This window comes from Bos taurus, chromosome 2, assembly GCF_002263795.3.
Source record: "Bos taurus isolate L1 Dominette 01449 registration number 42190680 breed Hereford chromosome 2, ARS-UCD2.0, whole genome shotgun sequence".
Taxonomy (NCBI): domain Eukaryota; kingdom Metazoa; phylum Chordata; class Mammalia; order Artiodactyla; family Bovidae; genus Bos; species Bos taurus.
Window position 1 is genome coordinate 41,728,492 of NC_037329.1, and position 17,831 is coordinate 41,746,322.

The following is a 17,831-nucleotide window of genomic DNA, read 5'->3' on the forward strand; positions in this document are numbered from 1 at the left end:
ATTATTTTCCCATATAAGATATTACAGAGAATTGACTGTGTAGGTCTTTGTTGATTATCTATTTTATATATAGCAGTGTATATGTTTGAGCAAACTCATAATTTATGCCCCCCACTTTTCCACTTTGGTAACCATAAGCTTGTTTTCAAAGCCTGAGATACTGTTGCTGTTTTGTAAGTTTGTTTATATAATTAGATTCTACATGTAAGTGATATCATACAATATTTATCTTTGAAAATATGAAAATATTTTTCTTTTTATGGATGAGTAATATTCCACTGGGTGTATATGTGTGTGTATATATATGTCACATCTTTTTATTCTGTGGGAGAACCTCTGCGATATAATCATTTTCCAGTTTGTGGGTCACCCACCAAATTGGTATGGGATTTGATTGTTTCATGAACGCACTCCTCCTCCTGCCTCGTTGTGGCTTTGTCTTTGGATGTAGAATCTGTTTTGGTACATTCCAGTCTTGTCAAGTATTGTTCAGCACTTAGTTGTGATTTTGGTGATTTGTGAGAGGAGGTCAGTTCAAGTCCCTGTACTCTGCCTTTTGTCTCCACCTTGCCCCGTAACCCGTCCCTCCTATTTCCCTCTCCTGCTTTTATCTGGACTTTGTTTCCGTTGTTGTTGTACCTGCCTGCTTAAGTAGGGCTTCATTCCTTGAATTTTCTCCTGAAAAAGAGCCTCAGCTATTGAGCTATAAAAGTTCACAGGTTGTAGAATTCTCAGATCCTTCAGACATTAAAAGAGGAGACTCCACTGACTTGCAAACTGGATTTTATGAAAACACTTTTCCCAGTTTCAACTACTAAGTTAGCATGAAACAATTTCTCATGAGTATCTATTAGTAACTGAGGTGTTAGTGTGGCCTCATTTCCATCAGACACCCCGTTTCTTCCCTTTTTTTCTACTGTAATGATTGTATTATCATATGGTCATGAAGTTTACAAGTCATATTTTAGGATTGGTGAGAATACCTTGTCTAATTTTATTGTTAAATTTGTCCATCAGTTTTTGTTTTTGCTAACTTGGATGCTTTTTCTGCTTCAATTGAGGAATTCAGAAAGATTGAAACTATGTCACTGCTGCTGCTATTTTTTCAGAATTACAGAATACATTCATTTTGGGGAGTGCATGGAAAGGAGTTTGTTCTATTCATGACATGTTCTAACCTTCCTGAAAATTGGTTTGACAGTTTCTAGACATGTAATATTAATTGTCCCTTAGAAGACGATATAGTATAGGAACTCAAGTCAAATCTGGTGAGGCTAACTGGACATAAGTTCTGGGAGACTGGAAACAGATAGGAGTCAGTGGCTTAGGAAAGCTGTCAGAATGAGACAGGGAAGACAACCACCACAATAAAATTGAAGTTGTATGTTCCAAGCAGTTATGTGTAATAACTAATTTAAAACCAACCTATTACCCTAATTTTATATATGAAAACATTAAGATACAAAGAGGCTAAGTAGTTTGCTCAAATAAGTAGTTGAAAGTTACAGTGACGTTGGAAATTGCCTAGTCTTGACATCTAGACAGGTAGGCAGTATTTTTCAGAAAGGGGGTGAAAAGAGCAAGGGAGGATTAAGTTCCAGTTGAATAAAGGCGAAGGTAAATGACAGGTCATCCAGACAATGGCAAAGACACATGGAACATGGAAGTGGTCTAGGATCAGACCTGAGAACCAAAGTGGTTTCCATGCTGAGTGCCAAACTGTTGGGTCCAGGTCATGAAAATTATTTCTGGCTATTGTCAAGATGACACTGGATACAAATATGATAGAGGATGAAGTATCAGGGAACAGGGCTCTCAATATCCACTTTAAAAAAATGAGAAGAGCATACCATCTGGATAGAGACAATGTCTGAGAGGTTTTTGCAATAGTCCTATGATATCTAGATTTTTTTTTTTTAATGTATGAACACCTAGAAGGCAGCATGGTGTGCATCAGGGTATTCTCAAGTAAATGAATCTAACATTGGAAATCTAATATTTTCTTCAAACATAAAAATGGTTACTAGTGTCTTCTGACAGTCCTCAACGATCTAATCTTAATGATAATAGAAGATACTGGCATACAGGAAAAAATATATATGTTCCCAAAGAATGCTATGTAAGCAACAAAATGAAATATCAGGAAAGATCCTGAGCTTGTCACTGGTATTATATTACCTGACAACACCAATTGCTTGATCATGCCATTCATTAATCCTAAGAAAAATCTAGGCAGGCAAACATGGAGGAACTTCATCTACAGAAACTCCTTACAGAATCCAACCTGAATCAACATAAGTAGAGCATATGGGTAGTTCTGCATTCTGGGAAAGTCTTGTGACTCATCCCTTATGTTATTTTATAGCTTTGAGTATGTGGTGTAGGACCAACAGAGTTTTAACTTTGTTGTCTATTTTGACATTTCTTTGTTTACACATAATCTTTTATTGCCTGAGGAACAATGACATAAACTTGGAAGTATTTTTCCCACTTGTGTCTTGATATTAGAAATCAGCAAGTTTTTTCCTAAAAGTTTGTACTCCTTGGCAGGATCATGGGTAATGTTACCACTTACTCGGTTTATTCATTAGCTTTTGCTCCCTCTGCTGGATTGTAACAGCAAGCAAAAGCGGGAACTCCAATTCTAAAAAAGAGGCATAAACTCTCACCCCCACCACCTTTGAATTTCAAAACTAATACGTAAAATGAATTCTAAAATTAGACTAAACTTAGCTTTTTTTTGTTTTTGGCTTTAGTTACTCCAATAATGCTTATCCTTCAACTGTATATTATGTTACTCATTATCATTGTTTTAAATATGTCAACCTCATTTGGTTTCTCTTTACTTTGTAAAGGAAATAACATTTGCAGTGAATTCAAGATTAATGTTAATATTTCCATATTATAATTGCTGTGGTGAATATGCATTTCTCTTTACCAAATTGTGAATAAATCAGAAGGATGGTTTTATATAGATTTGCAAAGTCTATATAATTAACAAATCCAAGCTGACTTCTCTTATGTAAACCTGGGTTTCCAATGACCTGACTGTGAGATTTAACAACACTGAGTATGTGATATCTTAACCTCCTTCAACAAAACAGTAAATACAGAATACTGGACAATTTCACATATTTTGGTGGATAACAAAATCAATCCTAGGAGAATTCATAAATGCTCTAACTGGAATATAGTTTGTTGTAGTTGCTTATGCCAATACATATTTAAATAATAAAATCAGAATTTGTTCTAATGTATTTATCAGTAGGGTAAAGCCAGAAGAAAAAAAAAAAAAACTTTCCAGTAGTAAACTCACTCATTTCGTCCATAGGTGGGATACCCAGGTCAACATTCTTTAGGGTTAACATGTGATGGAGACTAATATATTTTGCCTGTGTATTAGTTACACTGGGATAAAAATCAGTTACTGGGTCCCAAAGAGTTTTGCGAATATGATCATGGGCAGAGAGAATGCCCCATTTGTGTATGTTTTAAAATATGAGGCTTTACTGGTTATCCTATTAAAAGATCAAGAAGATGGTGAATTTATAAATAGATCTGATTACCAGCAGACATGTAACACTCTGAGGGTTTTAGCCTCTGGATTTGGCAGTAACTGATTTTATCCTTAATCCCTGCAGCCTAGCAGCTTCAATAGATGTCTATTTTTAGTTACTGAAATTTGTTCTTTAACAGTGTTTAAGGAATACAGTGTCAATGTGTGCAAGGATCTTAACTAGTTGATAAGGTTAAAGAATACAAGAGAAAAAGGAAGTGCTAAGGAGTCAAGTAGGCAGTAAAAAATTCAGAGACTACTGTCAAAATGTCTTCCAAGTAGCATGCAAATGCAGATATTAAGCCCTTAGAGTTAAGTCAATTGGCTCCAGAATTCCTCTTCTCTTCCCTCTTGCCCTCTGTTTTCTTGTGTTCCACATTAACAAAACATTTTTTCCCCAAGATGCTGGCCTGTCCAAGGCCAAAAATTTAGGGCAAAGCATTACTACTTTAGAAAGCCAATTTTCAATCTTATAGTTGAATTAGCTTTTATATTTATAAGATCAGGAGCTGACAAGCTAAATATACATAAGCTAGTGTTAGTTAAGAGAGAATTTCATGCTGCAGGAAGCTCCTCTTCCTTATTCCATTATGATCTGCTTACTAAGTCTAAAAGGCATATGCTTCATTAAGCTACTTAAAGGTTTTAGTTCAAAGCAATTCAGCTTTTAACTTCCCATTGGAAATTGCATGTAATTCATGAGCTGGGTGAAGTAATATTTCAATTATCTGCATAAAATTCAAATGTAAGAAATTACAACAGTTGTCTGATATCAATACTGAGGATTATTTTGGTGACAATATATAATGATAGAAACTGAATATCATGTTTACTTCTATCTTATAATATAATAAGGAAAGCTATAAAGAGAAACTGATGTGAAGATATTTATATTCACCAGTGCACTGCAATATTAAATATCTGGGCTTTGAAAAACATTGAAACTTACAAACCTTGTAAACTGTTAGATCCTAACAATTTCATTTGAAATTGAGTACATATGAATTACTTCAAAGAAATAACTTTGTGCCCTAGATAAGTAGCTTTGGACACCTGGTTCCACTTTGAGACTATCTGAGAGATAGTGCCTTCATACATAATGACAGTAAGAAAGAAAAAAATTTAAATGACTGTCATCCAATATAGTCCATTAATAGTTTATCTCAAACTCATATCAAAGTGTCTCTGACTACACATGACTATGCAAAATTGAATTGGAATGCAGTGCTTGGTGAATTTGTCCTTGTTTTCAAGGAAACTGTTGCAGGACTGCATCTCTTGAAGGGTGGTTTTAAAATGGAAAACTGTAGTACATTACTATCCCAGAAAGTTCAAAACGAGATATAGCTCATAGATTTTTAAATTTATTTAGTTTTTTAAATACCTCATAGGACAGTTTTAATTCAACTGAATTTCTTAGCTGTTTGATTATCTCTTGCCTTTTCCCTCACCCCCATTTCAGTAGAATGGCTCAAGAGTACAGGTCTTTCTTGTTGACTTTTCATCCTTAGCATATAGCACAGGTTACAGCTTAAGCTCTTAATTAATAAAAGTATTGTGAATGAATAACATATAGTGATATCCATTTTCTCCTTCTAGTTATAAGGAAAAGTGAACATTATTGTCAGACTAAAATATATTTGAATCCTGACTTCAGTATTTAACTAGCTCTATGACCATTAGGTCAATTGTGTGAATTTTCTGCATATAGGTTTCCATATTTAATTGGGGATAATAACAAAACCTGCCAAGAAATTTTGATTTTTTTAAAAAAGTACAATAAAAAAATTAAAAAGTACAATTTTTAAGCATCTAGCATAATGTTTGACATAGGAAGAAAACAATAGTAGCTCTAATAATTACAATAACTGTAACTAATGGTGCTGCTGCTACTCTGCTAGGTGGTGTTATCAATGCTCTGTATCCTCAGTCATCACTGTAACCTGTGATTACCTTCCTTCTACTGCTAGGTACCAGAGACAGACCCAGTGCTACTTGAGTCCTAAAATGGGAGGTCAGGATTTAAACCCTCCTCTGCTTGATTCCAAAGTCTGGGGTTCTTTCAGTACACCACGTTGCCTCTCCCGGATATGTTTCAAAAACCCTAAAGGTATATTTCTGTCTTCAAAAGTTTTTCAAATTATTTCTATAAATTAAAATATAGCCATCTGATCCATTAAAGAAGATAGCTCCTTTAAAATCAGTAGGTTGTATAAAGGAATTTTCTCACACTTAATTTTCATTTTTTCAGAAAGTCAGTTAATTAGATTTCTCAATGTGTAGTGCAGGAGAGTATGCAACTGAATTTTTAAAATGGAAGTAGACATCTAGGTTCTATCTCAGAGTCCTGAGTCTCTCTCAGGAGTCACCCTGATGGCCTTAGATAATTTCCAAAAACTCTGCTTGACTCATATCTGTCTTGTTAACAGGTCTTGGTCATACCTTCTTTTAGAAAAAGTGATCAGCATTTACTTACTACCTGGGTCCATTGACTACCATGGGAGGAATACCCTACTACAAGAATAGGAAAACTCCCTCTTCTAAAGGTACGAATTCACAATTGGCCCAACAAAATTTTCCATAAAGGAAATGAGTGTTAGATACTTAATTGGAGATCTTTAGTAGAACTAGATTATAATAACTAGCATGCACATAGAGCTCTAGTTTAAAAAACACTCTATTTTATGTATTAAATATAAATAAATCGTGTGACTTAGTGCTAACATGGGAATACTGAATATTTAAAAACAATAGCAATGACACTCCCATCCCAATGAAAACAAATAATTAAAAAAAAAAAAAAAGCCAGAGGTACAGGACTAAAGTTATACCTAGAAAGTGGTAATATTCAGTGTTATTACACATGAACCTTTGCACTACAGAATTCAGATTAGTGTTCAATAGATATAAACTGAAAATTCTATAGAGAGATATTTACCTGGCTGATGAGTGAGTGGAAATTTGACAGTGTATGGATAAGACACACACACAAAAAAACAGTCTTTAAAAACAATTCAGCTGGAAATGAATAGTATGTTTTTCTTTATTTTTTAGTGAATCACAAGGAATGTTTATAGTTATGGAGTGGATAAATTCATAGATTTCTTGGCAAATGAACCAAAAAATACTAGACTGAATTTTCAGATATTCTGCTGTTATGACCTATAAAAATAGCAGATTCAAATAATAATTTCCAAATGCATTGTATTATTGCTGTTAAAATGTTTTAAATATAAAATACTAAATCAGTTTTCTCAAATGTAATTCCTAGTAAGTGGGAAATTACCAATATGAAGCATATAATTCATAAAGGGATATCTCTTATTTTGATCAGTTAAATATGTATTATGACCATATGCTTGTACAGTTATGATGAAGCCAACTTTTTAATCTCTAAATATATGGTACCCAAAGCAATCTACAGATTCAAGCAATTGCTATGAAATTACCAATGGTAATTTTTAACAGAGCAAATACTTTGGAAACACAAAAGCCCCTGAATAGCTGAAGCAATCTTGAGAAAGCAAAAATGGAGCTGGATGAATCAAACTTCCTGATTTCAGACTAGAGTAGAAAGCTACAGTCATCAAGACAGTACAGTATTGGTACAAAAACAGAAATATAGACCAATGGAACAAGATAGAAATCCCTGAGACAAACCCACACACCTGTGGTCCCCTAATCTACAACAAAGGAGGCAGGAATATACAATAGATAAAACGGAATAAGTGGTGCTGGGAAACCTGGACAGCTAAGTGTGAAAAACAACAACAACAAAATGAAAGTAGAACACTCCCTAACAAGATACACAAAAATAAACTCCACTTCCTAGAGTAATGAAAATTAAAACAAAACACCAAATGGGGTCTAATTAAATTTAAAAGCTTTTGCACAGCAAAGGAAACCATAAACAAAATGAAAAGACAACCCAGAGCATGGGAGAAAATATTTACAAATGAAGTGACTGAAATCTCTAAAATATACAGTTTATGCAGCTCAATATCCAAAAACCAAACAACACAATCAAAAAATGGGCAGATCTAAATGTACGTTTCTCTAAAGAAGACATACAAATGGCCAAAAAGCACATGAAAAGATGCTCAACATCACTAATTATTGGAGAAATGCAAATCAAACGTATAATGAGACACATCTTATACTGGTCAGAATGGTCATCATAAAAAAATCTACAAGCAATAAATGCTGGAGAAAAGGGAATCCTCCTACACAGTTGGTGGGAATATAAATTGGTGCAGCCACTATGGACAACAGTATGGAGATTCCCTAAGAAAAACTACAAATAGAGCTTTCATATTATCCAGCAATCCTATGGAGAAGGCAATGGCACCCCACTCCAGTACTCTTGCCTGGAAAATCCCATGAAAGGAGGAGCCTGGAGGGCTGCAGTCCATGGGGTCGCTAAGAGTCGGACACGACTGAGCGACTTCACTTTCACTTTTCACTTTCATGCATTGGAGGAGGAAATGGCAACCCACTCCAGTGTTCTTGCCTGGAGAATCCCAGGGATGGGGAGCCTGGTGGGCTGCCATCTATGGGGTCGCACAGAGTCGGACACGACTGAAGTGGCTTAGCAGCAGCAATCCTACTCCTGGGCATGTTATCTAGAGAAAACTCTTGATATAAAAAGATACATGCACCCCAGTGCTTAACGAAGCAATCCTTACAGTAGCCAGGACATGGAAGCAACTTAAATGTTCATCTACAGAGTAATGGATAAAGAAGATGTGGTACATATGTATAATGAAATATGACTCAGCCATAAAAGAGAATGAAATAATTCCATTAGCAGCAACATGAATGGACCTAGAAATTGTGTTGAGTGAAGCAAGAAAGAAAAATAGTGCTTTTATGTGGAATCCAAAAAATAAAGTACAAATGAACTTATTTACAAAACAGAAGTATATTTGATGTAAAAACAAACTTGTGGTTACCAGGGTGGTGGGAAGGGGAGTATAAATTGGCAGATTGTGATTGATATATACACAATATAAAATAGATAACTAAAAAGGACCTGCTGTATATAGCACAGGGAACTCTACTCAATGCTCTGTAGTAGCCTATATGGGAAAAGAATCTAAGAAATAGAGATATGTATATGTATAAATGAATCACTTTGTAGTACATCTGACACTAACATATTATAAATGAGCTATACTCCAATAAAAATTTAAAAACTCACAGAGGAGAAAATAAAAACAAAAATGCATTGTTTTCTGAATACAATAAAGTTAGGGCAGGTTTGTCCTCTGAGTTGTATATGGTTATTAGAAAAAGTAGATTTCTGGATGAGTGAGAGTGAAAACTTTCTTAGAAGTGAAAATATTTATTAAAAAAATAAAGATTATATTTTGAAAAAGTATGGAACAGATCAGGGGTTCTCCATGTGTGTACAAAGTCAGTATGATTTTGATAATAGTACTATGATAATATCTTTCACCCTTACTTCTCATGAATGTATAGGGAATCTTCAATTGGTTACCTGGTGTGCTGTATTATAATTGAATGAATATCAAAGCAGATACAAGAATCCAGCTACCTCTTTTTGGCCAGTTCTTAATGCAATTTATAAAAAAATGTAGATAACCTAATCTTCATACTATTTTGCTTTATAAAGTTTACTTTTCCAAAAATATGTTACTTATATTAGTAAATTAATAAAGTTTCCAGTTTCTTTTCCCACAGTAAATATTAACACTTATAACCCACATAAAGAAAAACTCAAAATTTGCTGTAAACTTCAAAGACTTTAAATTCCATATGATTAAAAAGTTTTAGAGCTATTTATAAAGAAACAAGAAAATACTATTTATTCCACCTTAAACTGTGTTTTTATTTTTTATAAATCCCAGTGATATAGACCTTTATGGTCCTTGTAATTTACGAGAAGTCTTTTATAATAGGTCTGTTTAAAAACCCTTAAAGCATTGTATTCATAATATAAATATTGATCTCCTTAGAAATTGCTCTTTTTGCAAAATATATTTAAAACTTAACCAAAATAAATAATTCATACCTCTCCAAGTGAGTAATAACGTCTTGGGATCTGGGAGTCCGGATAGATGTTTTCAAGGTACCAAGAAAAGGGCTTACACTTCAGATTTTCTCTTAGTGTTTTTCTGACTGACACATCTCCGTAATCCACTTTGACAACACCTGGAATTTTTCAGAGAAACATTGAAATCTGTTTATGCTATTTTCATTTTAGCACTGTTTCACTCTGCTTTGCTATCAGTTTTTTTCTCTATAATTAAAATTTCATCAAATTGAATTGCATGTGCAGCTGCTACTACACTGAATTCTTGCTAACATCCAATTAGTACATTAAATGGATATAAAAAGTTTTTCCATTGGTTATGACTTAAAATGTAAATATTTATCACCAAGTACATGTACTTCTTAAATTGAATAATTAATCAAGTCAGTATAAGTTGGTATTAATTTAGCATCTCATAATGAAAGCCTAATTGAGCTGTGTGATAATGTGGTTTCTTTTTAATGAAAGTTTCAGTGGCTTCACTATTTTTATTCCTCATATTTTTCCTTTAGTGTCATTAATTCACTACTTGTGCATTTCATGAGAAATATACATAAATATGACCCTCACAATAGATGACACATTTGTGTTCTAAGTTTTCCTTCTTGAATTTTTATTTATCTAGGTTTAGGACCTAACTTTTTATTTACTAATTTTTCCCTGTTTTATAAGTTAGTGTAAACCACTTCAAATCCTTGAGTAAGTTAGTAAATAAATAAGCATAAAGAAACCACAAGCAAATGAAATATACTCACATGTGTATTATTAAAATTGCTTAACTGTATTTAATAGCAGAATAGATGAATTTAAAATGAATTTTCCATTGAGGATCATAATAGAATGATTTTTAGTTGAGAAATAAAAATAACACCACTAATTTTAGTGACATGAATTGCTCATTACTAATATTAAAATAACATTTAATTGAAGTGGCTAAATAACTGTTATAAGATGACAATTAATTCTTAGATTTTTGAAAAGATCTCTGTTTAACGTGTTTAAGAGCAGTAAGCAACCACACTTTGGCACAGGAAAAAAGTGGCCCAGTCTTGATATGCTATCCCAACCAAGCAGCAAAGTCTATTAGTCATGTGTAATAAAGGAACAATTGTTTAGACAGTCTAAATGTCTATAACTAATACCATTATTTAGGTTACTATTTTCAAATGAGGCCGCACTCTTGAGGCTTATCACCTGCCAGTCCTTCCCACTCCTCACCACCCGTTTGGTTTTTTTTTCAGAATTTTGTTTTTTCCCCAAATGCTTAAGCAGCCAAACCATTTCCTTCTACAATAAAATATTGATTTTTCTAGCTAGTGTTTGGATGAAAATAAAAAGATACTTGGGCTTTGTAGACAAATACTTCCTTTCAAAGTAATTGTATCCAGAACCTCCAATCTGGATGTAGCCTTCAAAAGAGGTTCAATAACACTTAAAAAATAGATTACTAAAAGAATTTCTTTTTGTTTAGTGGTACACAAATAGGTGGCTTTGAAAATTTTTTAATTCTATTGGACCCGGAAAAAAAGGCAATGCGGCTTCAAAGGATTTAATTCAGCAGTTCTGCATCTTAAATTTGACATTCCAAAAAGGTCCTCTTGATTTTCCACATGACCCATCTTCAAGATTCTCCAGTAACTAGCAATAGTGTCCACCCATTTTCTCAAGGCAAAAACATAGGAGTATTTCTTTTATCTCACACACATATTCAATTCATTAACAATCCACAATATGGGTCTTTCTACATACAGAGGGGTTACATCCTGAGAAACCCATCTTAAGTTAAAAAAAAATGCATTCAATAGAGCTAACCTACCAAACATTGCAGCTGAGCCAAGCCTACATCAAATGTGCTCAGCACACTTGCATTAGCCTACAACTAGGAAAAATCATCTAATGTTAATCCAATTTTATAAAAATTGAATATCTCACATACTTTATTGAATAGTATACTGAAAGTGGAAAACAGGGTGACCGAATGTATAGAGAATGGTTTTAAGTGTATCTGTTGTTTTCACCCTCCTGATCACATGGCTGACTGGGTGCTGGGGCAGCCCATCTTCTAAAGAGAGTATTATGCTGTATGTTGCTAGCCTGGAAAAATATCAAATTCTAAAGTTTCACAAGTACAGTTTTTATTGAATACCTATTGCTTTCACACCATAATAAAGTTGAAAACTTTAGTCAAATCATCATGAGTCAAGGCCTGTCTATAGATTCCGAGCTCCTCTATCATCCCCATTACCATCCTGGTCTCTCTCATCTCTTGCCTAAGACTAAGCATGCCATCACCTCCTAACTAGTCTCCCTGACATCTTGTATTTCTCCATTTATCCTTTATTTACTATTTCCTGCTCTCTAGACAGTATATTTGAAATATAAAATCATGTGTTCGCTTGCTACAAAGCTTCCAACAATTTCCCATTGTTCTAGAAATAATTGACAATATCAATAATCATTGCCAGAGTTTCTTTATGAAATGACCCTTGGTTATCTCTTTGAATTAATCACCTGTATTCACTTCATTGTAGCAAAACTGGCTTCCCCACCCTTTCTTGCTTTCTTTCTGTTTCTCCAAATCTCTAATCAAAATTTATTTCCTCATGCTCACCCTGACTTTCCTCTCTAAAATGATCGCCCTTCCCATCATCTTGGTAATGCTCTATCCCTCCATTATTCTTCATTCTCCAGCATACTTGTTAGTACTTGATATCCTATACAGGTTAATTCTCTTTGCCTCCCCAGGAAAAGCTTTGGACAAATAATTTAATCTCTTGATTCCTAAGGTATCTTGTGTGTGGTATATAATAATTCAGTTCAGTTCAGTTGCTCAGTCCTGTCTGACTCTTTGCGACCCCATGAATCGCAGCACACCATGCCTCCCTGTCCATCACCAACTCCCAGAGTTTACCCAAACTCATGTCCATCGAGTTGATGATGCCATCCAACCATCTCATCCTCTGTAGTCCCCTTCTCCTCCTGCCCCCAATCCCTCCCAGCATCAGAGTCTTTTCCAATGAGTCAACTCTTCTCATGATGTGGCCAAAGTATTGGAGTTTCAGCTTCAGCATCAGTCCTTCCAACGAACACCCAGGACTGATCTCTTTTAGGATGGACTGCTGAATACATATTGCATATTGTATTGGATACCTGCTGCTTTTGACTGCCTGGCATCCATTTTGCATATTGGTAACAGCGTTCAAGTTTTCCTTGGGCAACCGTCACACCTTCACTTTGTGTGACTTGCTGATCTCATACCCCTTCCTGTCTTTCCAGCTCCAACTAGCATCACAAAATAAAGGCATTTCACTAGTGAATCCTGTTAAAAATTCACATTCTGATTCAGGTGGTCTATACTGAGGCCTGAGAGTCTACATACTTACCAAGCTCCCAGGGGATGCTGCTGTTCCTCAGGTCAAATTCTGAGTAACCCCCAAGACAATCAAAGCAACCCATTTCTCATTGTTACTTACAACCTATCATAATGACTGGCTTAGGAGTGGGCATGTGACAAAAGTATAAATAAATAAAAGTATACTCAGACAACTTTCTAGGACTATTAGAAAGTAGAAATTCTCTTTCCTTTGGAATTGCTAGCTATAAAGATGACTAAAGCCTGGAGCTTCTGAGGCTACCATATAGAGAATGCCTTCTAAGATAGTGAAGCAAACACAGGAATTAGATAAACAAATGGAAAGGGAAAGAGACAAAGATAGCATAAGCCAAGCCAACATTTAAATCAGTAGATATTTATCGTGTTCCAGCCTTTACACAAAGCATGTTTTCTAAGCACTTGGGATATGTCAATGAACAAAAAAATGTATCTTTCTCAAAGGGGAAGGAGAGGTAAGTAAACAGTAATACATTAGAAGGTGATACATGCTATGACAAAAATAGAGTGAGGGAAGAAGTTTGCAATAGAAGGAATCTTAATGCATTATGTTTTTTTTTTCCAAAAGCAGCTTACAGGAGTTACAGGTTTTTAATGTAAATCTTTCAATGGAAGTTGAACAAATGCTAGAGAAGCTCTGACATTTAGAGTTTCATGATGAATTAGAATAAAAAAGTACTCTAACTCTAAATTTGCAGGATTGATTAATAGGTAAATTATAACATTTATGGGCAGTTACTTTATTTAATAACCTTTTATTCATGTTAAAATCTATTTCATGGTAGTATTAATCTAGATAATCTAGATATGTAGAAGAATTGTGTTTTAATTCTTTAAATAGAAGATCATCATAATCTCAAATAAATTCTTTCCAAGTAAATACCTAATAAGCCTAACAGTTTTGATTACCTATAATCAAGGTACCTGATGAGAGAATACCTGCTTTTAGACTAAAGCTCTTGAGTTTTGTGCATAAAAATACATATTGTAGCATAGCTTAAAGTGGTAAAAAGAGGAAATAATTTCCTTCAATAAGGGAATTTTTAAGTAAATCAGTGGTATACCTAATTGACAAAATATGATTGCTGTATTGAAATGTCTATAAAATATGGGAAACGGAAATAAAATACAAATAATTTTTTACACTATCATTGTAAATGAGTAAATGTGTGGAACAAAAATAACTGAAGTATAAAAGCAGTGCATTCCCTTTGCTACTAAAAGAAGAGAAAGAAAAAAAAAAAAACCTTTAAAAATCTATTTTATCCTTAAGTATAAAAATTAAAACTGTGAAACTAATCAGTTTTCCATATACAATTATATATTAACAATATGCTTGCATATTAAATGAATATAGTTTTAGCTAAACATTTTTTATATTTTCAAAATTCCTCTTAAAGAGAAAATTATCTTTGTTGTTTACTTAAAAAATTGTCATCAAGGGTTATTTGAATAAGAATCTGCATTTCTTCTCAAGTATAATAAAAAGATCATTTTTAGGCTAACCAGGGGTTACTGCATTCTAGAGTATCTAAGTACTATATGTGTAAGAAGTTTAACAGATTAGTTGGAATTTTTTTTAATTTAAAACTACTCTTATCCTGCCATTTTAATTTTTAGTCATTCTTAATATGCACAGAAATTACCCAGGCTCATAACTGCTCATTAGGAAGTCAATGGTTAGAACTATATTAAGCGGCTGATGACCCATGCCAGCTAATAATACACAGTGATTATCTGTTGAACTTATCATTTACTATTATCACTTCAGTTTTATTTTAATGGAATAAAAATGATATAATGAATTGTATAAAGATCATAGCTTCTGTTGAGAACAGTATCACATAGAAGAAGTGAATATCAGAAAACTTCTCTATTTATATCAATCTGATCTTTATCATCAAAAATCTGGGCAGGTCAGGTGACATAGATGGTGGAGTAAGAGGACCCTAAACTCACCTCCCAGAGACAAACCAAAATTACAACTATTTGCATAACAACTCTATGGGAAGGACCAGAAGACTAGCAAAAAATATTTATTCCAACTAAAGACATAAAGAAGGAACTAAATACTATGACTCACAGACTTAGAGGAAAAAAATTATAGTTAACTGAGAGGGGAAGAGGAATAGGTTGGGAGTTTGGGGTTAACATGTACACACAGTTATATTAATAATTAAAATGGATAAGCAACAAGGACCTACTGTATAGCACAGGGAACTCTCTACTCAATATCCTGTAATAACCTAGATAGGAAAATAATTTGAAAAAGAATAGATACAGCAGGAGAGGGTGTGGAGAAAAGGGAACCCTCTTACACTGTTGGTGGGAATGCAAACTAGTACAGCCACTATGGAGAACAGTGTGGAGATTCCTTCAAAAACTGGAAATAGAACTGCCTTACGATCCAGCAATCCCACTGCTGGGCATACACACTGAGGAAACCAGAAGGGAAAGAGACACGTGTACCCCAATGTTCATCGCAGCACTGTTTATAATAGCCAGGACATGGAAGCAACCTAGATGTCCATCAGCAGATGAATGGATAAGAAAGCCGTGGTACATATACACAATGGAGTATTACTCAGCCATTAAAAAGAATACATTTGAATCAGTTCTAATGAGGTGGATGAAACTGGAGCCTATTCTACAGAATGAAGTAAGCCAGAAGGAAAAACACCAATACAGTATACTAACGCATATATATGGAATTTAGAAAGATGGTAACAATAACCCTGTGTACGAGACAGCAAAAGAGACACTGATGTATAGAACAGTCTTGTGGACTCTGTGGGAGAGGGAGAGGGTGGGAAGATTTGGGAGAATGGCATTGAAACATGTAAAATATCATGTATGAAATGAGATGCCAGTCCAGGTTCGATGCACGATACTGGATGCTTGGGGCTAGTGCACTGGGACGACCCAGAGGGATGGTATGGGGAGGGAGGAAGGAGGATGGTTCAGGATGGGGAACACATGTATACCTGTGGTGGATTCATTTTGATATTTGGCAAAACTAATACAATTATATAAAATTTAAAAATAAAAAAATAGATACATGTATATGTATACCTCATCACTTTACTGTACACCTGAAGCACAATATTGTTAATCAGCTGTGCTCCAATATACAATAAAAATTTAAAAATAAGAAACCACAATAAGATTAGTAGGAATGGTGGAGACAGTATAGTTAGGACCCAAATTTTCAGGGTTGGTAACCCACAAATGGGAGAGATATCACAATGATAGAAGTTTTCTGCAAGGAGTGAGGGGTCTGAGCCTCATGTTGAGCTACCTTGCCCAGGGATCTTGCACCAGGAACATGAGCCCCTAGAATGTCTGGCTTTGAAAACCAGCAGGGCTTATGTTCAGGAAGTGGGAGGTCTATAGGAAACAGACTTTTCTGTTAAAGGGTTTGTGCAATATCTCACACAATCTGAATCAGCATAGAAGCAGTAGTTTGAAAGGAGCCTGGGTCAGACCCATTTGCTAATCCTGGAGAGCTTTCTGGGGATGAAGGAGGACACAGCCACTGGAGGCAGCTATTTTGGAGAGCTCATTTTACTGCTGTATTACTATTGCTGGCAAGTGACATTTTGAAATCCTACCTCCACCCTTAAAGTGCCAGGGACTGACCTGCCCACCAGTGGACCAGCACCAGCCCTGATTTCCCATGGTATGCAGATATCTGAGCGGGGACTCGGCCATGCAAACCAGCAGGCCAGCACTAGTCCCATGACCCGCCAGGCCCCACAGTCAGCCATGTTGGCACCTGGCCTGGACCATCACTGGGCTAGCTCCAAACCTGGCATCCTTGGGCATCAGCCAGTCACTTCAATACCTGGCACTGCCCACCAGCAGGCAGGAACCAGCCCTGCACCCCACTGGGCTCTGTAGCTTTCCACACCCCATCCACTAGTGGGCCAATAGCCACCACACCAAGCAAGGCCTGGCAGTTAACGTGGCCAGGGACCAGCCCTGCCTAAGAGCAAGCAAACAGCCGTTGGCTGTCAAAACAGAAGGAAACATGCTAGGGCACAAAGAGCACAAAGCTCTAGTGAACAGAGGAGTGTGTGCTCTGGGCCCCAGGGGAATTCACCTAAATGAGGCCACATTTCAAAGACTGTAAGACATAACCTCTTTAATACCTAGAAATAAACACAGAAAATTAAGTAAGATGAGGCAAGAGAGGAATATGGTCCAAATGAAGGAATGAGACAAAATCATAGAAAAGTGAAGATAAGTAACCTCCCTGACAGAGATGTCAAGGTAATAATCATAAAGATGTTCAACAAACTTGGGAAAATAATGATTGAATATAGTGCAAATTTTAATAAAGAGTTAGAAAATATAAAGATTCAAAATGAGCTGAGATTGCACTCACTGAAATAAAATATATACTTGAAGGAATCAAGGGTAGATCAGATGATACAGAGGATAATATCAGTGGACAGAGTAGTAGAAATCAATGAAGCTGAACAGAAAAAAGAAAATATGCTGATGGTTTGTGACACTTTTGTGAAAATAGCAAGCATACTAATATTTGCATACTAGGAGTCCTAAGAGGAGAAAAGGTAAGGGAACTTACCTGAAGAAATAATAGATGAAAACTTCCCAAACCTGGGAAACACACATCTAGATGTAGTAAGCACAGAGTGTGCCAAACAAGATGAACTCAAAAAGGTCCACACCAAAACAATTTATAATTAAAATGGCAAAAAATAAAAGAGCAGACCTTAACAGCAAGAGAAAAACAGGTATTTACATTTTTAAAGGAAACTCCCATAAAGGCTATCAGCTGACTTTAGCAGAAACATTGCAGGGCA

The 17,831-nt window shown here is 35.2% G+C and overlaps 1 protein-coding gene across 6 annotated transcripts in view; it reads right to left on the reverse strand.

Moving 5' to 3' along the window:
* Positions 1-17,831, reverse strand: part of GALNT13 (polypeptide N-acetylgalactosaminyltransferase 13) — a 656,510-nt gene that overhangs the window by 52,588 nt on the left and 586,091 nt on the right. For all 6 annotated transcript variants that reach the window (NM_001076886.1, XM_024975592.2, XM_005202449.4 and 3 more), the window contains 1 exon segment: positions 9,591-9,730. In NM_001076886.1, the coding sequence (NP_001070354.1) occupies positions 9,591-9,730 (140 nt within the window).